This window comes from Dermochelys coriacea, chromosome 7 (genome assembly GCF_009764565.3).
Source record: "Dermochelys coriacea isolate rDerCor1 chromosome 7, rDerCor1.pri.v4, whole genome shotgun sequence".
Lineage (NCBI taxonomy): Eukaryota > Metazoa > Chordata > Testudines > Dermochelyidae > Dermochelys > Dermochelys coriacea.
The window spans coordinates 101565861-101590397 of NC_050074.1; the positions used below are offsets into that span (position 1 = coordinate 101565861).

Genomic DNA, 24537 nt, shown 5'->3' on the forward strand with positions numbered 1-24537 from the left:
AAGCCCTGTCTCCACGAGATCGCAAACGCATCTGCGAGTGAGCCCGGGCCGCAGCCCTGAAATGAGCAGAACCGCGGGCACTGGGCATTGGCCCTGGTGGCAAACAGATCCACCCGGGGAAACCCCCACCTGCGGAAGAGGGAAAGCACGACATCCACCCTGAGTGTCCACTCGTGCATGCAGTACGACCTGCTGAGGGAGTCCGCCAGCTCGTTCCTCACCCCCGGGAGATAAGATGCCTCAAGGTGAATCTCATGGGCTATGCAAAGGTCCCAGAGGAGGAGAGCCTTGCGACAGAGTGGCAAGGAACGAGCTCCGCCCTGCTTGTTTCATATAAAACATGGCAGTAATGTTGTCTGTCAGAACTGTCATGCTGTGACCACTCAGAGTGGCATGAAAGGTCTGGAAGGCGAGGCTCTGCCTCGGACCACAACCCCTCCGTCATAAGGTCCCCCAGGTGAGCCCCCCATCCGTCAGGTCTGGAAGTGGGGCGGCAAAGGGGATGCCTTCGCAAACCACAGGCTGGGACTGCCCCCACAACAGGGAGTCCAGCACATCCCTTGGGATTGTCACTACCAAGTCCAGGGGGTCACTGCCTAGGCAGTACACCCAAGCGAGCCACGCCTGCAGAGTCCCGAGTCTCAGGGGGCCCCCACAATGGGACGGCACTGGGCTCAGTGCCGGACTCTCCGGTCTAAGCTGGAGGGATGCTGGAGGCCTGGCATCAGTATGGGGACTGGGACCGTTGCACCGAGTAACTTGCCCTGGACGGGGCCCCTTGGCGCTCCTGATAGGCCCAGGGGGTCCAGAAGGGCCAATGGCCTGGCAGCCCTCATTGAGGTTGCCAGCTCCCCTGAGGGTCCCTGATGTCTGGGTCCCGGTGCGGGTAGCTATAGCGGCCGGAGCCGGCGCCGGACTGCGGTGACGCCAATCGCGAAGGCCATGGCAGTGCCAACGATCTGCGCCAGTGGAAGAATGAGTGGGACCGGCTGAGTGGGACCGGGAGCGGTACCGGAACCCCCAGGACCAGGACCGGGACTGGTGCCGGCATTCCCTGGACCATCTGCGGGATACCTCTGGTGAAGGCTGTCTCAACTCCTCCCGGTGCCGGTCTCTGGGTAGTGCACCCCTCCTGGCGCTTCTTCGAGCCGACCCGCTGCCAGTGCCGCAACCTCCTTCTGGGCCGCTGGCAAGTGCGAGTCTGCGGAGTCGGAGCTTGACAGGGACCAACTCCGGGAGCGGTGCTGGGACGGTGTCTTCGAGCAGCACACCATTGCCGGCTTACCTCTCGAAGACGCTTGAGGCATGGGTGCCGGAGGGTTGTCCGCATACAGGAGGGGACTAGCTGCCAACAACTCGAAGAGGTCCTTTGCGGCCTCAAAAGGTGCCGGGCATAGAGGGCTGATCCATTATGCCCTTGAGCCCATCGTCCGCACTGAGCTCAGTTAGGTCTGGGCTCAGTGGGGCTTGTGCCGCCGGGACCGCCTGTGTCAGCGCCGGTACCGTGGCCTTCCCCCTCTTGTCGGTGCTCAGTACCGTGGGAGGCGCTAGCTTCCCCTGTATGGGAATCCTTTAGGCTGTGCCGGAGGCCGCACGGGGAGGACGATCGGTGCCGGGGCCTAGCCTGGCGCTCTACGGCCGACAGTTTACGGTGCTTCACCGGTGCCGGGTCTCCCAATGGCTCCGGGGAAGCCTGAGCCGGCATAGGGCGCTCCGGGCCTAGCAACTGCAATGCAGCCTCCATCAACAGTTGCTTTAGGCAAAAGTCTCTTTCTTTCCTGTCTTTGGCTTGAACGCCTTGCAAATCCTACACCTTTCAATTTGATGTCCATCCCCCAGGCAACGTAGACACGAGTCGTGGGGATCACTAACTGGCATAGGTTAAAAGAAAAGGAGTACTTGTGGCACCTTAGATACTAAAATTTATTTGAGCATACTCATATTTGAGCTACTGCTCACTTCATCGGATGCATTCAGTGGAAAATACAGTGGGGAGATTTATGCTCAAATAAGTTTGTTAATCTCTAAGGTACCACAAGTACTCCTTTTCTTTTTGCGAATACAGACTAACATGGCTGCTACTCTGAAACCTGGCATAGGTTTGCAGCATGTGGCGCAAGCCTTGAAGCCGTGGGCCTGCGGCATGCCCCGCAGCCCAGGGCCAGTGCTGAAGGCCTCCAAGCACCTAATCACTTAAGTGTTCACAATCTATATGTAAACAAACTGATAACAGCTACTCTAAAGGCTAAGGGACTGCTCCTCTACGAGAGAGAGGTTGTTCCAAAACCGCCACGGACGACAAGAAGGAACTGGAGGGGGTTGGGCCGGTAGGGGTATATATGCGGGGAGCAGTGGTACCACTTGGGGGGCCCACCGGGAACCGCTAAGGGAAAAAGTTTCCGACGCTCATGCACACAGCACGCGTACACCTAATGTGGAATAGATGTGAACAAGCACTCAAAGAAGAACACAAAATTACTCAAGATGGTTAAGTCCAATGCTGACTGAGAAGAGCTAAACTGGGTAACAGAGCAACAAAGTGACAGAGGAAATTCAGTGAAACGCAAAGTAATGCACATTGAAAAACATATTCCTAGACAACTCCTACACCTACTACCTAGACAAAATGATGGGGTCTAAATTAGCTGTAACCACTCAAGAAAGAGATTATGGATAGCTCTTTAAAAATATCCAATCACTGTGTACCAGCAGTCAAAAAAGCTAACAGAATTTTAGGAATCATTAGGAAAGCGATAGATATTAAAACCGAACAGACCATAACACCACTATATAAATCCATGGTATGCCCAGATCTTGATACTGCGCAGTTCTGGTTGTCCCATTTCAAAAAAATGACATTAGAATTGGAAAAAGGTTCAGAGAAAGGCAACAAAAATGATTAAGTGTATGGCACAGCTTCCGTACAAGGAAAGATTAAACCGACTGGAACTGTTCAGCTCAGAAAAAAAATAAATGAAGAAGGGGTTGGGAGATGTATGATAAAGATCTATAAAATCATGAATGGTGTGGAGAAAGTGAATAGGAAAGTGCTATCTACCCCTTCACATACCACAAGAACTATGGGTTACCTAATGAAATTAATAGGCAGCAGGTTTAAAAACAAAACAAAAGAATGTATTTCACACAACCCACAGTTAGTCTGGGGAACTCACTGCCAGGGCTGTTGTGAAGGCCACAAGTATAACTGGGTTCAAGAAAGAATTAGATAAATTCATGGAGGGTAAGTTCATCAATGGCTATTAGCCAAGATGGTCAGGGATACAACTCCATGCATCAGGTGTCCCAAAACCCCCAGCTGCCAGAAGCTGGGACTGGAAGACTGGGAACAGATCACTTGAAATTGCCTCATTCTGTTCTTTACCTCTGAAGCATCTGGAACTGGCCACCATCAGAAAACAGGGTACAGAGCTAGATGGACCATTGTTCTGACCGAGTATGACTGTTCTTATATTCTGAAATGTTAGCTGCTGATACTGTTTGACTGTAACGTAGGCCGATGCTGTTCCTTGAATTGTTGCAGTTGTTAATATTGGGCTGCAATTTGGGTTTGTTGTTATTCCCCTCGAATTGCAGCAAGGTCTGCTCAAACTGTTTTTCAATGATCACCACCTATTTTAGAAAAAAGGAAAGCAGTACTTGTGGCACCTTAGAGACTAACAAATTTATTAGAGCATAAGCTTTCGTGAGCTACAGCTCACTTCATCGGATGCATTTGGTGGAAAAAAACTTTTTTTTTTTTTTTTTTTTTTTTGAAAAAAAAAAAGTTTTTTTCCACCAAATGCATCCGATGAAGTGAGCTGTAGCTCACGAAAGGTTATGCTCTAATAAATTTGTTAGTCTCTAAGGTGCCACAAGTACTGCTTTTCTTTTTGTGAATACAGACTAACACGGTTGCTACTCTGACACCTATTTTAGGAATCTTTCCTTTTTTCCCCTTGTTTAGAAGGTGTCTTAACAGCTGGTACTACATGTGAGTAGATTAAATTTCTATCTTGCTTTCACATAACAGACACACAAAATAATTAGTTTACAAACCTCTTCCTAAGATTTTGCTAAATTGGTAGCTCAAATAAAAAAAACCCCATAAACTTCAGCGTAAACTTTCTCCCCAAAGTTAGTTATACCTAGAGTTCCCCTGCAGAAATCTGTTCTGGACTCCACTTTCCTCAACCCAATGGATCATTTCCATATTCTTTATCTCCAATATGGAGTTAGTGAGCTGCACCTGTCACAAGTCAGCATAAATCAAGCAACATCTCTCTACTAGGTTCCAACACCTGCTACCATGGTTGGACAACATTAGAACCCTGCCACCTATAATACATAGTTCTTTACCATGTTTATGCTATTTTTCAATCCCGGGGGTACTGGTGTTTACACCAATGTAGTAGGAAATGCTTCATTCTAGTCATGATTATTTTAAAAATTCTTGGTTGGAAGGTAATCCCAGTACCACACCATGGAAACTGCTTCTTCTCAATCTTCAAAAAAGAAAATGGATACCTTCTCTATTAACCAAAACAAATATCAATGGTTCCTCCGGAAAATTCACACTTGGATTTCTCCTGCACTCCTGTTCTTATATTGAGCTAGTATCTTTAAACACACAGTGTGTTAAAAAATGTCAGCACCTGTTGCCCCAAAGAGCCTTAAATAAGCACCATAAAGATCACCTGAATACATACTGCAGGGATTCTTAGCTGCAAAAGCTGGATTTCTGGACATATATGACGAGAAGGACCAATATTGCTTGAGGGCAGCTTTGCTCTGACAGTAGTGATGCTGCAATGCCTCATTCAAGGTGCAATAAACTAATGAACTTTCATTTTTTCCTTCTACATAAAAATATCCTAAAGACACATCATTTCAATACTTTTACTTATTTGCATTACAAAACTAGTATATAAACTATAATCCTCAGAAGTCTCTATTGTTTCTATGACTCCATATATATTAGCGACTTGCCAAAAAGAAATACTAAAAATTGTGTTGCGTTTTCAAAAAGAGAATCAACAAACACCCAGGGAGCTACTTCTTCATTCTAATTATAAGAAAGAAATATTGGCCCTGAATTCTTAAAATGCTGATTTTTGGAGTGTTGTAGTTTTCCCTAGCCTTTTTTTTTATTGATTCTAGTTTTGTATTAAAATTAATTCAATGAAAGTTTGAAATACTGGATTTCAATTTAAGGGGAATATGTTACAGGTATCTGGAATGGTATAGCAATTTGTTATATGATTTCAGTTCTAATGCTACCGTAACTCATTCTGGTCCAGCAAGTTTATTCCTCTCATCACAACGCTCTGTATTAATCACAACAAATTTCTTTGTGAAGGCAACAGGGATCAGCGACTGTCATAAGAAATAAGAAGTTAGGAAGTGTCTGTTTCCATCATTACAATCTCCACTATAACAAGATCACAAGGGTAGACAAGAATTGCTGTTTACTATACAAATACCTTTCCTATTTCTAACAAAAATGTCATAGAGCAGTGCTTCACAATATGTGAGCCGTGGCTCCAAAGGGTTCATTCAGAGTTTTTTTGGGGGGGAACGGGGGAATGAATGGATATACCCATTTTTTTCCTAATTATGAGAATATTAAACTAGGTTTAAAAATCACCTGCATCTTATGCTGCGCTGCTGCTGCCAAGGCTGGGAGCCTCTCTGTGCCCTCCACTCCTGCAGAGGGCATTCAGTGGAGACACTTCCTGCTGGGGCAGGCATTGAGCAGAAAGTTTCTTGGCTGAAAGCACCCTGCTGGAGCAGAGGGCAAAGAGAGGTTCCCAGTGCTGGCAGCAGAAGCAAAGTGCTAGCAGATAGCGAAAAATGGGCTGAGGAAGAGACAGGTGTGTCTTATCTTTGTAATGGAATGATTTTTACCAAGTGCTAAGCCCACATGTATTCAGCTTTTGGCTAAAAAAGATGATTTTGATAAAGTTGATCAAAAAAGGAAGAAAAGTAGACAATACAATGATAGCTACATCGTGTTTGCATTTCGGTCACAATTTCGGCCACAGCCACTATGTGCCATTTATTTTCAAGTGTTAGTAAATGAAAATATGAGATCAGAGAAACTACAGAGACTTTTAGAAACCAAGCACCTGAAATTCGGAAATAGGAGCCAAAAAAAGAATTAAAGCAGCAAAAAAAAAAAAAAAAGTCATGATTAGTTAAGCAGCTGTTCAAAAAGTCTTACAAACACCTTTTGTTATGGCCAGCAAATTGCCAGATGCAAACAAGCACACACCACTGGCAAGACTCTACTTCCAGCAGCAATAGACGTGTAGAATTGTGACTGGGGAATAACCAACCATAGCACTGAAAAAAACATTCCTATGTCAAATAATATAATCCGTTGATGCACTGATGACCTTGCAGAAAACATCCAGGACCAATCAATAAACAAGTCAATATCTTGCACTGTAACTTGATAAATCCACACACATACCCAACACGGCCCAGCTTCTGTGTTATGCAAGATTTGTCAAAGCAGGTATAATAGTTGAAGAACTTTTATTTTGCAAAGAAATCACAACTCAAGAAACCAGTGAGGAAATACTGAAGATCCACAATAAATTCATAGTGGGCTACGAGTATCGGACTGCCCTGATGGGGCAGCAACCATAATCAGAGAGAACCGTGGGACCATATGGGCAATGTGGACTTTTTGATTACATTAATTTATCTGGTGTACCTATTTGGCAAACTGCATGTGCTGAATCTAGTACTTCAAGAAATACAAATATACTAGATATGAAAGAAAATTGGGGGATTCATGAGCAGCTTTATTTTGGAAATGTCTCATTGAAAAGAGAGTAACAGATATTTCCAGTGTTACCAGACTTTTAAAAATAACCAAGTGAAAGTGAAAATAATGCTATTACAGACCAATTAACTAATTTGTCTGGATTGTATTCCCATATTGATCAATGTTTTCATGAATCTCCAAAACCTGTTCTCCACAACATTCCAATCTTAAGTATCTCAGCTCAAGAAATTGCCAAGTGATCATATGCTGAAGACCAAGTTTTCAAATCTAGCAATCCAAGAATTCTGGTTTTCTGTTAAAGCAGAGTTACTGAGCAGTCTAACCCCATACCTTTGCAACAGAAAAATACAAGTTAAGAAGATTAATATTTGCCTCAAGACAAGTGCACAGTTCTGCTTTATTCCATCTTTCTCTGATGGCAATCTTGTCAGTGAATGGTGAGAACTTCCTGACTCAGAGTAAGGAAGCAGCCCCATGTTGAAAAATAAGCTAGCAAGGGAAAAAAGGGGAAGCAAGAAGCCATACAGTATCAGGGAAGCATGCTTCTGGTGTCTAGAGGAAGAATAAGAATGGAGATGAGGATAGGGTGGAAAGGATTAAGTTCAACAAGTTAAAAATAGAGTAAAAGATGGGACAGGGGTGAGGAGAGAGAAACCCAAGAGAAGGGATATACTCTTCATCTTAGACCCCAAAGACCAGTAAGTGGTTTCACCTTTCTCTTCATACACGTTTGGATACGTCCACTGCATACACATTAAAAAGTCTTTTAATTCACTTATTCTATGAGAAAATTCATCAAGCCTCTTTTGAACTCTTCAAGGTGATAACGCTTCTCAGCTTTCCAGAACAAGAGCACCCCTTGTTCACCAACACCAACTAAGAAGTATACACATAAAGTTATAAAATATACTTTATAGGAAACTTCCTTTTTGAGGTCACTTGACATACATGACACCCTAAGATTAAAATGAAACAAAAGTTACCAAATAATACAGACCATAGAAAAAGTATCTGACATCCCAGAAAATGAAGTAACACCAAAGAAGAGACTTAGGCCCCAATCCACTGATTTATAGAAGTTGGATTGGGCTCTTAGTAGTGAGACAATGTATCCATATCCAAACATATTTTAATATTAATATACGTATCTTCTATCTAATACATACAAACAAAAAAAACTTACAATAAAAACATTAAGGTTGCAGTCAAGACCTCAAAAACTAGTAAATGCCAAAATTAAGGTTAGCTGTTCAAACTTGGTTTACCCTTCCACATGATGAAGTTTTCAATTACATGATCACATTCAAAAGACCTTCGCCTCATTCAATGTACTGAAACTCAAGTCTTTCATATTTTTTAAAATAAAACTGAAAAACCTCTGAAACATCATAATGTGGGCAGAACAACGCCCATGTGAGTCATCAGCAGAGTTGGAACCTTGACAGACCTCAACAAATTGAGCAAAGGGAATAACTTGTAGTAGTAGTAGTAGTAGTAGTAGCAGCAGCAGCAGCAGCAGCGTTATCCACTATATGGACCAATAAGTATAGAAGGATGAGATAAAACCAGTGAGTTTCACTGCTATTTGCTAGACAGTGGAGGAATGATGGAATTTTAGAACCTAGAACAGAATCCTGGATTCCCGAGGGTTGTGTTATCTAGTGGTTAGACTCTTCTGTCCCAGTTCCTCACAGCCTTTTTTGATACCCCTCCCATTTATTCCTATCCTCCAGACAATCCCTGTCTCTGCCCTGCTTTTACACGTACAAATATTATCCCACATCGTGTCCCTCTTTCAGTTCCTCACCTGCATCCAAGTCTGGGTGATTTCTCCTACTCCATTCTGCTAGAGTGCCTGCAGAGAAGCAACAGAAGCTCAGGTGGGAAAGTCTTTCTTCTGAGTTCAGCTGTCCAGAAGCAGTGGCTACTGGTGGCCAAGAGAAGCAATTGCAGAAAAAGTCCTGTGAAGACTTTGGCAAAACCATTCTCAGTACAGTTGTAAGCTAGCTGCTACACTATCAAACTTATATGAGTATGTGCAAATGATATATAAAATGCACTACTGTAAAAGAAATATGATAAAGACAAAGAGCATTCTAGCCTGTATTAACAGCCAGAGATAGATAGATACCAACACCTTCAATTGCACTCTGAAGTGAGCGGATGGCCCACTTTCTGTCCTCCCTGCTTAAAATAAACAGGTGCATCCTGCAGTAGCAGAAGGTTTTGAGTAGTCTTCAAGAAGTGAGCACATTGCATTAATTGAACCCAAGTTCAGAAAGGTTTAGATGACTTTGGTGAGGTTTATATTGGTGAGTAAAGGTCATAATCTTTGAGCCAGTCAGGCTCTTTAGGCCATACATGCCACCCAGCAATACCAGAACTGTGATGGATCCAATAAGAACTGAAAAATGCAACCACAACTGAGAGAAATAGCAGGTCTGATCTACTTCCCAACCCACCTAAACTTTCTGTCTGTTGATCTTCCATTACCCAATCTCCTCCCCCAGTATAATCAAGTGTTTGACTAATCTCCTCGCCTATTTTCAAATTTCCTACAGTTACTCTTTTCCTCAGCCTTCAAACCATACTCATCATAGAGCCCTGTTTGTTTCGTGGAACAAGGACAGATTAGATTTTTTTTGTATGTTCTTAACAAACATCACACTCAGGATTTCTATGGCTAAGAGGTGTTTCACAGAGTGGGATTATATACTTCTAATCTCAAAGATCAAAAGACTGTAGTTTGCCCAACAGACACTATCCAACACGCTCAGACTTTACCATGGATTTTAAGGAATATCAGGAATAGAAGAAACTAATTACAGTTGAAATATCCTGAATAGAATCTTTATCTGCTGATTTAGCTCAAGAGAGTAAATCCCTATATACTTGGTTATAAGAGAGAGAGAGAGAGAGATTACTGATCCCTTCCCAGCTGTTAAGGAGCAATACCTGAATATAGATTTCTTCAGGGATTCCATGATAGAAGACAAAAGTTGTGAGTAGAATGATGTCAGTTCCCAAAGGCATCCACTCATACTTATCCAGAAAGTAAGACATCTCCATAACTTTATGTATGCATTCACAAGAGAAAATGCAAAGAGACTGGAATGACGTCTTTATTAAATGACCAAAAAGTGGAAGGATCACAAAAACTCTGGCAGTACTACCCTGAACCAGGAGTAATGCGAACAATAGTTATGCAACTTCCTGCTCAAGCTGTTTACTCACTGTTCTTCCTTAAATGCAAAACTCACATTTCCAGGGCCACTGTTGTTTAACAGAGACTGCCAAATGTGATAGCATAAGCGAGGGGTGGCAAAACTGTGGCTCATGAGCCACATGCAGCTCTTTTACCATTAAAGAGCGGCTCGCGCAGTGCCCCCTCCACCCCATTCTCCACCTACCAGATGAGGGGTGGGAGAGAGTGGAGCTTAGGACCTCTGCCTTGCAGTGGGGGATGAAGTAGGGGCTTCTGCCCAGTGGGGAGTTGTCTTGGGGCTTCAGTCCTGTGGGGCGCACCTCCTGGACTTCAGCAGGATTGGGGCTGAAGCTCTGAGCCCCAGCAGGTGCCACCTGCAGGGCTGAAACCCCAACCACGGCTCCCAGCAGACATACAACAAATCTTTAGAAGTCCAAGAGCCAGGGTATGTGGCTTGGATGGAAAGTAATTTTGGCCGCCCAGGACATAAGCCCTGAAACACACACCCACAGTTTGATTACACTATATTCAAAAGTCACTTCACCAATAATATCTCCTCGCGTTCAAATAAGCAAGAATAAAGAAGAGCCGAAACCAAGTGGAAGTCTTCAAAGAAATTTTCAAAGCATTTGCTTGCCTTCTGTATCCACTTAATAAAAAAAAGAAATATTTGAAGATGGGATATTTCATTGAGTCCGTGATGAACAAATGTCTCAGCCTAACATTGGGAAGCACTAAATTTCCAGGGATGTGGTATTTCAGATTAGACATCAATTCAAGTTTACAATTACTTATATTCATTAAAGAATCTAAGGCATTTTTCTGATAAGTCTGATATAGTATCTGCTTTTCAGAGCAGGTGTTTGTATTGGTTTATACACATATACTGATGTGTGTGTGTGTGTGTATGTGTGTGTGTGTGCGTGAGAGAGAGATTAAAGAATGGCTAGAATCCTTCATCTAATTTCAAGCCTAAACCCGTTTATGTCCAGTTTATATTCATTTATTCTTGTGACGATTGTCTCTTATCTCCCTCCCTGGTGTTTATCCCTCTGATATATTAATAGCATGCAATCATGCCCGTCAGCCTTAGGTTCTCCTTTCCTCTGATCATCCTAGTAGCCCTTTTCTGCACCTGTTCCAGTTTAAATTCATCTTTCTTAAATATGGGAGACCAAAACTGCACACAGTATTTTAGATGAAGTCCCACTAGTGCCTTGTATAATGGTAATAATATTTCCCTAGCTCTACTGGAAATAACTCTCCTGAAAGCATCCAAGGATTGCATTAGCTTTTTCCATGACTGCAGCACACTGGCGACTCATAGTCATTCTGTGATCAACCAGTATACCCAGATCGTTCTCCTCCTCTGTTGCTTCCAACTGATATGTCCCCTGCTTATAGCAAAAAAATTTGTTAGTCCCTAAGCGCCTGACCTTGTAATTTGCACTATTAACTTTCATTCCATTGCTATTACTCCAGTTGTCATGGTCATCCAAATATTCTTGTATGATATTCCAGTCCTCCATATTGGCAATACCACCCAACTTTGTGCCATCCACAAATTTCCTCAGCACACTCCCACTTTTTGTGCCAAGGTTACAAATGAAAACATTAAAGACTGATCCCTGAGGACCTCCATTAGTAATGTCTCTCCAGCCTGACAGTTCAACTTTCAGTCTGACCTGCTGTAGTCTTCCCTTTAATCAGTTCCTTATCCACCTTTCAGTTCTCATATCAATCCCCATCTTCTCCAATTTAACTAATAAATTTCCCATGTATCAAATGCCTTATTGAAATCCAGGTGGATTAGATCTACTGCATTGCCTTTGAGAAGATTAATGATTTTTTAGACAAAGACAGATCATGTTGGTCCTGCACAATCTACCTTTTGTAAAACCATGTTGTATTTTATCCCAATTACCATTTATCTCTATGTGCTGAATTACTTTCTCTTTCAAAATTTGTTTCAAGACCTTGCATACAATTGAGGTTAAACTAACGGGCCTGTGGTTTCCCAGTTCACCTGTAATACACGCCTTTTAGTTGTTGAATAGGACTGTAATCCAGATCAAGATTTTTGAACCTAGAAAGTTACTCTGAGATATGTTCCACACTACTCATGTGCCATACAAAGTACTGCCTCATTAGCCTTCTCAGTGTATAGAATGTAGAATGGCCTAATCAGCCTTCTCAGTGTATAGAATGTAGAGGAAGTTAAAAATTCTGTGTTTCCACAAGTGCATGATCATTGAAAAAAAAAAAAATGTCTGGCTTCACCCGTCATGCTTTCAGAAGCCTTATCTAAACTTACTTCCTAAATCAATTCAATTTCTCACGCAATCTTCAAGATTTTCATATAGAAAGCTATACCCATTGATCATAACCTGTGTTATTAATTTGCTGTTTTCTGAAATCTAAAACCAAAGGTTTCAAGTCTTATATCCATTACAAACGCAGTACCCTTTAATTTTCCCCAACGTTTTGCTAATATTCACAGTGGTCTACTAAATAAATCCAACACAGTTTGTTAAGATAAACCTGTAATTTCAGATGATCTGAAAACACAAGTTGCATTCTTGTTTCCTGGCTTGTGGAAGTTAGGAGTGAAATGTCAAATCTTAAGCGCTTCCACATTTATATTACCTTCCCAGGAACTAATACCAGTGACTAAAGAAATTAAATTTCAAAAATAAAAAAGGGCAACTGAAAGAAGTCTGCCATTACAGCCATTCTCCATTTTGGGCTTCATGTGAGCCTACACAACCCACCCACTGAATTTTAATGTATATGGCTCATTCACCCCACACATACATTAAACACAACATCCATTTTCTAAAGCATTTTTGAAATAATTTAACAAAAGTTCTTTGTAATACATTAATTTTGCTAAAAAAAAAAATCAAAAGGGAACAAAAAAGTGAGCTTCTCTTTGGGTAGTAATCAAAAGACCCAAAACGCCAAGCTATCAAAATGTATTTCCAAGTATCAGAGGCCTCTGACTCTTTGGCAAAATCTTCTGTCAGTTGTGTTGGCAGGCAAGGAGTTCTCTTGGTCTGTCATGTAGAAAGCTTTCAATACATTTGACAGGGCTTCCTCACTGTCTTAAAATATATATTTTCTTTATTTTATTTCTAAGGGAACTAGGTGTTTTGTTTTTAAAATCACAAATCCATTCTTCACTAGATCAGACATTTTGATCATATAAAGGAGTCTTTTCTTCAAGCAAATATAAAAAGCATATATTATTGTATTGGCATACCAATTTTAGAATTGTTCCTTGTATTGGTATATAGCCTACAGTACTTACACATGAAATCTTAGTACAGGGTTGTTCTCTGATAGAAATCTAAATGTAGTTGGTCTCCAATACTTGCCTGTAACTTGTTTTACAAAAAAACTCTCCAAAACCAGATAAATACAAATGTTTGTCATATTCCGCACCCCCCCAAAGAAACATTTTTACAACATTTTAATTAAATAAACAGTATCCAGTGTAATAATCTAAGGATATTACAAGCATTTTGATATTGGAATAGCTGTCATTACTCAAAATTACAATGAAGGGCCTGCAAACTTTTCATATAACAAAGTTCCATGCCTTTTATATATTCCAATTGTCGCTTATAGTGAAAAAAGAGTAAGAGAAGACAGTTCTATATAGGGCACGGAGTCAGTGCATTGCATGAATTACAGGCAAACCTGTTATTTGGGCAGACATTTTCCATGCAGAATGTCTACATTATTTTACCATGTTAAAACAAACTCTGTTTTGTTGAGAAGTTCCAAAGCATGAAGGTTCTAGATTGAGAATTTGAATTTGGCAGTTTATTTGCCCTAGTACAAGAGATTTGTCTTTTTGCCATCTTTATGAAAAGAGTTTTGCAGCTAAATTATCTGAAAATTCAATCTGTAATGTGCATGCTCCAGCCCAGGCATGCAAGGACTGGGCAGGTCTTTCTCAGCAAGTGGTCTTCCTTATTGCTAGATTCCAATGTAACACAAAGCACAAGATCTGAAAGAAGGGAGAATGTGTCTTTTGTGCTCTCGATGCTCTCCTTGCAGACACTCAAGCAACATGAGGGGGGAGGAGGAGGAAATAGCCTGAATCTATGACAGAGATGTGAAGAGGGGGTTGAATAGGGTAGGAGCCAAGATACGTATGGGAAACAATCAGAATCTGAGGTGTTGGGCAGAAGCAAAGCAGAAAGAGAGATCTCCTGCTTAAGGCAGGATGAGCACACAATATGTCAATGCTCACTTCACTTAATGCACAACTGATATGTGCTCAGATACTATAGTGATGAGCATGGTTTAAGAACCTATATAAATAAAACGATAGAAAAAGAGGCAACTAAATGCTGCCCTGGAGAACTGGATTCTTGCTAAGTATTCTGAAAAATGATACTGAACACCCAAAATTAGGGGACACGACAATTTTAGCCTTAATATCTCTGTGCCTCAGTTCCCCATCAACACAAGAATAAACACCATCTAATCTAACAGAGATGTTATGAAGATATTAAGACCTTCTAACCCTAAAATTCTAAAACTTGGTGCTGCACAATGAATGAGGAGGATAAGAAGCAATTTTGGAGAACTATCTGTACACTGAATGAGGCAGGGATCCTGTGAGAAAAATATTAGTATGTGATGTGCCTAAAGACTATTTTAATGATTATGAACAAAGCACAAGATCTGAATGAATGAAAGTTGCACATGCAGCCTTAAACATGGCATTCTGAGTGCTGAATTTTGTAATTTGGTCTACATTTAAAAGTTAGATAGACATTGCTATGTTGGTCAGGGGCACAATATATATACATATCTATATCTATCTATCTATACACCCTTACTGACATAGTAATGCTGACCTAAAACTCAGTTGACACAGTTTTGTTGATGGAAGAATGCTTTACTGATGTAGCTACTTCATTTGGTTATCCCATACCAATGGAAAAACCCTTCTGTTGGTTTAGGTTATGTCTACACTGCAGGGTTATGCCTCAGCTATGCTGACAGCTGTACCAGTACAGTCTCCGTAGTATAGACATAAACTAAATTTAAAAGAATGTTAAGAGTATTTTATATTTTTTAAAAAAAACTAAAAGTTTAATTCATTGGTGGGCACCTGAACTTCACAGATAAAGAGGGTAGACCAAGAATATGGACTATGAACATCGGAATTCTGGTTGGTGAGGATGCGAAAATAGGTTCTTCCCCAGAAGGCCACAGAGCCTCTGTACCTATCGCTGCATTCCCCTCTGTGGCTAATATGTCTCCTTATGCAGGATGGTCGAGCTGGAGAATGGGATGTCATGGATCTATCTTGTATCTCAGCTGGACCACTCTTCCCACAAGTGGCCGCCCATTAGGGCGGATGCAGGCCCCATAAAGCACAGCTGTTTGGGGTTTGCAACATGCTTTCCATCTCTGATGCAGTTGAACCATACCAATTCCATTTCATACATTCAATACCTTCCCGAGTATTTGACCACCAACATCAGTTTTAGCTACATTAAAAAAAAAGTGTCATACTGTCTCCCTTCCTACTCCTGAATCAGAAATTCATGCACTCTCTCTGCACTCTCTCTTACTTGCTTTACATTTCAGGCACAGATATGGGTCTAGAAAGGACATTATCTTTACAATTCAAGTAGTGAAAAATACCTTTTCCTTCCACGGAAGCAAATAAATGAGTTCCAACAAAAACCACTATTGTTTCCTTTTCTGGCACTGAGATACTTCGCAGTTTAATTGTTATTTTAGTCATTTAAAATGAAAGCATTTTAATCACTGATCTAATAAGGCATTTTGAATGGGAGTTCTCTAAAAAATACAAGATCCTTGACTATGAAATATATTTATTTCACAAAATCAGAATGAGAAAAGAAGTAAAGACTTAAGACTGGACTCCTCCTCAGGCAAAAGAGCAGGGGTATTACAAGATTCAGATTTGGTGCGTAACAATTAGTGCTTAACATTTCCAAAAGAGAGTACGAGACTCACGAAGTAGAAAAATGGACAGATGCTGCTATCCCTGTTTTCATAGTCCAAGCATGAACCCAGGTCTGAAGCACAATTTTCTCTCATTCCGATTAGCCTCTGCTCAGGAAGCCATCTTTTGATATTAACAGTCTTGCTAACTGATAACCCAAATGCAATCTTTTTAGGAAAGCTGGGTGAGACAGTTGTGGTGCCACTCTGGTGGGAATTAGAATCCTCAGATTTCTTTAAACCCTGCCAATCAGGTTTCAGACTTCAGCAGGAGACAGAAATTGCATATGTGGCACTGGATTATGACCTCCACCTAGCGATGTAGAAAGAGGAAAGTGTTCATTGCTGATTCTTTGCTATATTAAGGCTTTTCATAATATAAAGCAGGAGTCACACTTTTTCCAGTGTTAATCATATCTTAGAGTGTCTCATGAATAAGGCCAGATTTTGGCACGGGTATGTTTATTAAACATCATGTACAGGACGCAGACAACAAACAATAAATCACAGATTTATTGAAGCCTGAGCCTCGCCACCATGGAGCTGAATTATTGGAAATTTCAGGAAGTCATGGAGGTCTCATAAAATCATGGAATATGTGACCTTCATGACTGACTCATAGCCTTACTCATGAACCACCTCATCCCACATTCACCAAGCTTTAACATCCCTGTAGCAACAAAGGCAACTGCAAACATGGAAAAGTAATACTAAAAAAGTATGTATTTTTAATTTTGAAATACAAATTAGTAAATGGAAACAAGGAGAGACAGCACCAGGTGACCAGCCATTTCTCCAGAGATAAAGTGGTCAACAAAGCACAGTTTATGAACTTGCATCAGAGACCATGTTTGAGGAGCTGTTGCTGATACATCTGCAGTCCCAATCATCGGTTCAATGGACATAAGTGAGTGGCTCTGCTACTTTAAGAGAGATCCCAAGTGGTAATGATCTCAATAGGTAGTTTAGCAAAACTACTCGTCTGCCCCTCAGGGCTCTCAAACACACCACAGGTTTTAATTTTTTTACCCCTCCTATTCAACATGTACTTGACATCACCAAATGGGTTAGTAGGGAAATATTGGCATGGTAAAGAAACCATAACGATCAAACAACCAACCCTATGCCCTATCTCACGTAAAATGATGAAGCTGGCAGACCCAGTATTCCAGAGTGGAGCTCAAACACCACCTAGCATGCTGAGGTTCAACCTAGACTACATGGTAGCGTATTGGCAGAAGTCAACCGGAAAGACCGCCTCAGGGAGTATACTCACTGTTATATTAGTTCCACAGTCTGGGTGTGCTGTAGATCTTTTGTGGCGGAGGTAGTTGCCTAGCTGAGAGAGAGATGATAGTTTTTAGATCCATCTGCATGTGTAAGAGAAACTTATCCTGTTCTTTCAGATGAAGACCTTTTTATTCCTGTCCTTGACTCTAGATTACCTAAAGCCCTTTACACCTTAAGACCATCCAGAAACTAAAACTAATAAGCATTGCATAGCGAAACCAGAAAATTACACTTGTGCTCTAATCAGCTATGGTCATTTGCTACTGTACCCTAAACATCTAATGGAAAGTATTTGTTTTAATTTATACCAACCTGCCTATGCTTCTCTCAATTCATTGCCACAACAGATTCAATCAGCAACTCAGCAGAGGCCCTCAAGCTGGTAAACTCCTAGCTAAGTGTGTTTGATATACACACTCAACAGAAGTAAAAAATAAAATAAACCAGTACTGAGCTGCTGTTTTGTCTTGGGGTTTTTTTGGGGGGGGGGGAGGGGAGGGAAGAGTGCAGGACAGGAAGGAAAGGGCTGGTTGGGAGATTCCAATTCCATGGTTTGGTGCTCATAGTAGTCACATCACGTTAGGATTTAAATTTTGCCAGTATATGGAATAAAAGAATGGAATTTTACTGCCAGGTAATGAAAAGCAAAACACCAAGTGTCAGTGCAGTAATATGTAACCATCAGAGGGAAGTATTTTATCAATTAAAATGCCCATACAATATCCTTTTAGCTATTTAACAAATAATGTTTATAACTAAAGTATCTGTATCTAGATACAGTATCTAGGAAAACACAACACAAAAGGAAGCAAAGAATCTCTGTTTTTTTGTTTTGTTGACAAATATATATACAATGAAAATCTAAAGTACTATAGGCAATGGAACATTAAGCTTACCATACAATGCTATCAAGAGTTACTGTAAAAGTGGTGTAAATATTATATTTAAGAACTGGTTATATTTTGAAACTAAGCAAATATAAAATTTAAACTACCATAACGATTCTGAATGTGTATGCATATGCATACCCATTTACAAAGAGCATAAGCATATATTTAAGTACACCCTCTGTTACACAGTTAAGCTATGCACATAGACATCCATATGAATTTATTGTATCTGCAAGGAGAAGAAGAGATAAGAATTTTACCAAGTATTGGTACACCAGATGAACTGTACTGCTTCTTAATTTATTTTCATTTTTGTTCTGTAATCCAGAGAGTAAAGAGTGAATTTAATATCAAGGTAACATTTTTATTATCATAATCCACAAAATTCCAAATTTGCTGTTCTTGCATTCTCTGAAAAAGCCAAAGTCAGCTAAATAGAGATAATGTAACTAGGCATAACACAATAAAGATATTACCTTCACAATGCATTATTACTGCCAATTATAAGAATCACTTCAACTTAAGTTTCAAAAGCACAATCACCCTCAACTCTAACAGTCTCTTTTTTTAAATTTCAAACAGTATTACATTAAGGCAATAACTCACCTTCCAGCTATAATATCAGTCTCCCTTATTGCAAAAATACATTTCATAAATACTTCTCATCGACAAGTCAAGCTAATTCAGGTTAATTTTATTGTATTTTGGTGCTCTCTCACATTTGTGTGCAATTACCTTTATCATTTTATTGCCATGCCAGAAAGTAATCAGAGCAATTATTTGAAAGAGGAGGTGTACAAACTCTAAATCACACTTGCTGGCATTTTTGATAAAATAGCAGCTTTATCTCAGAAAGTGGCAGGGACATTGGATAAATCATGCATCAGTCAAGTGTAGCTGACCCCCAAGTGCATTGCACAATATCAGAAGTGCTTCAAAAGAAACTTTCCTACATCATCCATCATTCTTCATAATACTAAAATAGCTACACCTGAAGAGTAGGAGCTGGAGAATAATAAAAAAAAATCCAAGCAATATGGGCAAAGCCATTAACTGTGTTCCTTTTTAAACTAAAAAGATAGTGGGGAACCTGGACTTTGCTCATAAACAAACATGACTTCATTGCAATAATCAGCTGTAATGTGAGTAATATTAACAGTTTTAAATATAAATGAAACACCTAATGTAACTGAGTGCAAAAAACACACAAAGATACAGACTAAAATATATATGAGAGCCATATGTAACAAAATGGCAGATAAATTATCTGTTATGGGAACACATTATATTCCTGCCCTAATAAGAGGCAATACAGGAAGATTCACATTAATATTGTGGTTTTGATTCTGCATTACAGGGGTATGAGTACTGTGTGTATAAATATAGAATAACTCATCATAAGTAGGACACGGAGCCAAAAGAATCCAGTTAATGTTGTGATTAAAACAAGAACGTCTGCATGCATCCGATGAAGTAAGCTGTAGCTCAAAAAAAGCTTATGCTCAAATAAATTTGTTAGTCCCTAAGGTGCCACAAGTACTCCTTTTCTCTTTGCGAATACAGACTAACGCGGCTGCTACTCTGAAACCTGTCTGCATGGTTAGTGACTACTAAGTTTCTGAATCCTAGCAGCCAGACTATGGCCACACAGGGAAAAGAATACCACCTTGTTTGCATACTGATGCTTATACTTAAACCCAAGTGTCTTCAGAAAAATGGATTCTCCGACAACGTATTTTTTAACCATACTCTCAAGAATAAAGGAGCAGGCACTCCACCTTCCTGAGAATTGCTTCCTCTCAGTTCATAGGGTCATGCCAGGGGCTCCACCTCATTTACACTTACACACACCCTGAGTATACACTTGCATTAGATGTCAGCAGCCTTGTACTCCCATGATGAACACTACACAAGGCCTTGCAGGATCAAGGCTTACATGTTAAGTTGTGGTGCAAATACAGTGATTTTGGAAAACACTCATCTTTACATCTGGCTTTTTTCAGAAATCATTTTCTCAGTGTCAGCAAACTAGATGCTCATGTAAACCTATTCTGTGAATCATGCGCAGTCTTTTTTTTTTTTTTTAAAGTCAATTGTCACCTATTTCAGATTCATGTTTTGTCACTCACATGTGGTTTAACTTGTCAGAAAAATACGTTGAACCAATTGTACATATTATAAACAGGCTTGGAAAAATTCAATGTGTGTTTTTTTCATAATTTTGACTGATATCAATATTTATTTTTTAATGATTTTCCACAATTGCAGGAAATTATGGGGGAGGTCAGACAATTATTTAAAGACAAATGTTGAGATTCAAGAAGTTAAAGCTTTACACCCATTAAAACACAAATTGTCAACATCACATCAAAATATGCAAATAAAATATCCTTAAATCAAACTCTAACAAGTTTCAAAGCAGCATTTTTCTGACTTTGCCTGTTTGTAAATTTCTATCATCATCTATGGAAATACTTTTTGGTCAACGTGTGAATGGTGAAATCATTGTTTGCCGACATTTAACCAGTAAAAAAAACTAATCCTTTCAAGCCTTAATATAAATATCTTTAATTCTAAATAATGAAACAGAATGTGTTACAATGTACAATTTTATTGTATGCAGAACAAAGAAAGGAGTCAACATTATACTACTAACTGCTATTGCATCTTCACACAGTACTAGTCAAAATCCTTCTCCCTATATTATACCAAATCAGGAGAGTTTGAATTTAATTTAGTTTTAGCATTCTGCCTCCTCAGATATCAAGAGGAACTCCATCCAACAACTAATGAAAGTAAGTGGGAAATGAAAAGGTTAATAGACCATCAATAATTATTAGGTTCATTTAGTTTGCCAGCTAATATTATGTCTATCTGTGAATGAGATTGAACTAGTGATTCTTTTAAAAAGTCCCCCAGTTGTTTGAAAATGAGTAATATTTCTCTGCGATTCACCCCAAAATACCTGCTACAGGATATGTTTTCAGGAAGCAAGTGTATACACACACACACACACACACACACACACACACACACACACAAATGTTGCAGAAATACATTAAAAACCACAAAGATGGTTTAGAAAGAAAAATTAAAATACGAAACACAACAAATCATGTTTCTTGATTTTCCATATATCAAACTATTCCACTTTTTAAAATTAAAAATACTAAGTCATTGAAAAGGGTCTAGAAAGACGACACTGATTTACACTAACAAAAAATGGTATTTCCACTGCAGGGTACACAAGATGGAAATACACAAAGATACTATTCTGAATACATTACATCATGTAAAACAGACTGAAGCTATGGGATATCTGCCCTATTTTATTTAGACATTTTTATATGGTGTTAGAGGCTGGCAACAGTACCAGGATTACCTATACAAGTTTGATTTTACTAAATGTTATATCCCATGAGGCATGATATTAATCTTGCCACAAAAGTAATAAGTATAGTGCAAAAATAATATTTATTACTTGTGGTTATTCATTACCAATAGTCTTCTTGGTGATTTGAAGAACAAAGTCATTAACAACATTAGCACTGGCTACAAAGGGAAAGACTTTCCATGAATTAAATAAATGTTCACAAACTAATCTTTAGGAGGTAAAATTTTCACATAAAAAAAAAAAAAGTCCTGAGTTTTCTGCTATATGATCATGTTTTCTTACGTTTCCACATAAACATAACTGTCTTCCTAAACATCTGAGTCTATCTCAACTCATAAGCATAAAACATCCAAAAAGTCACAAAATGATTCTGTAATAAAAGCTATACTCATTATGAAGGGGCAGAAAACAGCTAACTTTACACTAAAAATACAGCACTGTCCTATTGGTTTATGGTCTGTGGAAGATAGATATGTGATGGGGAAAGGTCCACTGATGACTGTTACCAACCATGACAGAGGTACAGCGATTTACAATGCAGCATCAATCTTGTCAACTGAATTCTTAACACTGACTGCTGGACACTAGGGAAAAAACACAAACTATGTTATGTGAACTCTTTTGTAATGCTGTTACTTTTTCTGTGTACCTAAATGCAAGGATATTTTCACAGGAACTTACTTTTTGATGAAGTCTTGATGCCATGTTAAATACATGAAGGAGTTTTGCCTATAAGAAAGGAAAAGGAAATCTTGTTAGAAAAAGATAAGACTACTACAACTCAAATTTCATAAACCATTGACAAGAAAAGCACGTCAATGTTATCATTTCTCCTCTTATTACATGATATACTGTTAGGGTTATGATTATAAAAAGTGGGCCCTGAATTTCAGGGCTTGCAGTATCAAAAGGGGGATGGATTGTTTTTTTTTTTTTTTGCAAGCAAACAGGAATTTTAAAGTTCACTAGGTCATCTATCATCTGTAATAAGTGATAATCAACAGATGACATGTGGAGGACTTCTCTCATCACAAGTCCTATAAAACTTTGATCCACAGGATAAGAATGCACTTTAAGAAGTGCCCCATGTCTGTAAAAAATGTTATTTAAAATAATACGCTGTGCTTGCGAGTTAAATAATAAGTACCTTTTTTGTTTTAGAAAATATGTATGTATATTTTAAAGGAAGGAAAATAAGGGACCTATGTGAAGGGTAGTTTGGATCAAAGAGCAAAAGGAAGGCAGATTCCAAAATAAAGTACGTATTTTACAGTCATAGTACTTAAGCAAAGGAGTTTCATTGTAACTGCTGTCATCCTAGATCTGATCTCAATATCTGAATGTAAATGTTACCTACAAGGATGGGGAAAAAACGGGTGCTATTCGGATACAAAAAAGGCCTCAAAGTTCTTTCACACATTTTTGTTTTGTACTTTAAACCCTACCTATGATATGTAGTTACACTGATGTCACTGCACATGTAAGCCCCTAGTGTAACCATGCTGCAATAAGTCTACACCAGAGACTCAGAATGCACAGAGGACCTGCACTGATGTAATAAGTCTACACCAGAGGCCTGATCCAAAGTCTACAGACATCAGTGGAAAGATGCCATAGTGACTTCAACTGGGCTTTGTACCAGGGTCTAAGGGTATCACAAGTATAGTTTTGTCTGTGTTTCTACACCTGTGCAAAAAGTCCAAAACTAAACAAAATCAATTTAGACAAGACCTTGGAAGTATTAGAAATGTTAAGTCTTATTTTTCCTTTGTTTGCTGGAGGTCTTTCTTAGAAACCAATGTGCGCGCACATCAGGAGCATTCTGAGCCTTTAATTAGAGGGGTGGAGGTGTTGAATCCTTAACAAGGCGATCACTCCTCCCAAGTGTTTCAGTTCAATGTGTGTTAAAATAAAGAGCTTTATATAGCCTGAATAAAATCAACATCCTCTCTTAATCAGGCTAATCTACATGTGATACCCAGCTACCACAGTTTCCATAGAGTTTAGACCTAATTTCTAAGGTTAAAAATGAGAGAGAGAGAGAGAGAAATATTTTAAAATAGTGATGGATTTTGGATCCTCATTTTTGATTGCTCAGCTTGCGACACTTTAGTTGGCACTAATTTTATAAGTATTTTCTGAAAATCAGGGCCCTTAAAAGTTATTTTGAACTTGCATAACCAAAAATGAAGACACATGAACTCACTTGGCACTTTTGAAAATCTTGGCTTTAAGTCTTAAAACCCCCATACTTCTGACAGGTCATCTTAATATAGTATAAAAGGAGAAAAATCAAATGGAAGCACATGAAGTTTTTTCTTTAGCAGATAGTTTTTGAAGGTTATCAACTTTCACTTTCAGTAAATATGTAAATTTGTATTGCTGATCTCAATCCAGGCACTCAAGTCAAATAAAAGAAACATGAATTTGTGGAGGTTTATTCCTATTATTAATTATTATTATTATTATTTAGAGGCTTTGCTATAGCACTGATCAAAATATAATCTTTAAACAGATAATAAATTTAGACTTTCAATACGTGTGATTTGATCATCATCATCTCCATCTGACAGATCAAGAAAGAGAGATCAGACAGGTTGAGTGATTTGCTTAAGTCAGCTAGAAGGTCTCGGATGGACCTAGGAACAGACCAGAACTTTTGATTCCCAGTTCAGTGCCTCAATCAGAAGACCATGCATTCTCAACTAAAACATGCCCCAATCCTGGGAAGAGTCATCTGAACAAATGAGACTCCATGTTATCATGCAGATCACTTTGGAAGATCAGGATCACAGTATCAATTGAAACAAAAACAGGGCTAGAGCGAACACAGAGGCATAGATCAAGTAAATTAAGCCATCTACCGAGAATACCATATAGCCAATTGCAAAAACAAAACAAAACAAACAAAAACCAGTTCTACAACTAGTATAGTATGTCGGAAAGTTAGCCATATTAGGTGGTTTTA

General features: G+C 39.4%; 1 protein-coding gene across 10 annotated transcripts in view; it reads right to left on the reverse strand.

Moving 5' to 3' along the window:
• MGMT (O-6-methylguanine-DNA methyltransferase) overlaps positions 1 to 24537 on the reverse strand; it is a 300045-nt gene that overhangs the window by 250977 nt on the left and 24531 nt on the right. For 8 of the 10 annotated variants that reach the window (XM_043518944.1, XM_038409830.2, XM_043518942.1 and 5 more), the window contains one exon: positions 22251 to 22298. In XM_043518944.1, coding sequence (XP_043374879.1) covers positions 22251 to 22274 — 24 coding nt within the window. In that variant the 5' untranslated portion in view covers positions 22275 to 22298. Of the gene's footprint in view, positions 1 to 17271; positions 17335 to 18435; positions 18493 to 22250; positions 22299 to 24537 lie in introns of all 10 variants that reach the window. The other 2 variants (XM_038409825.2, XM_038409828.1) reach the window with 2 other exon arrangements.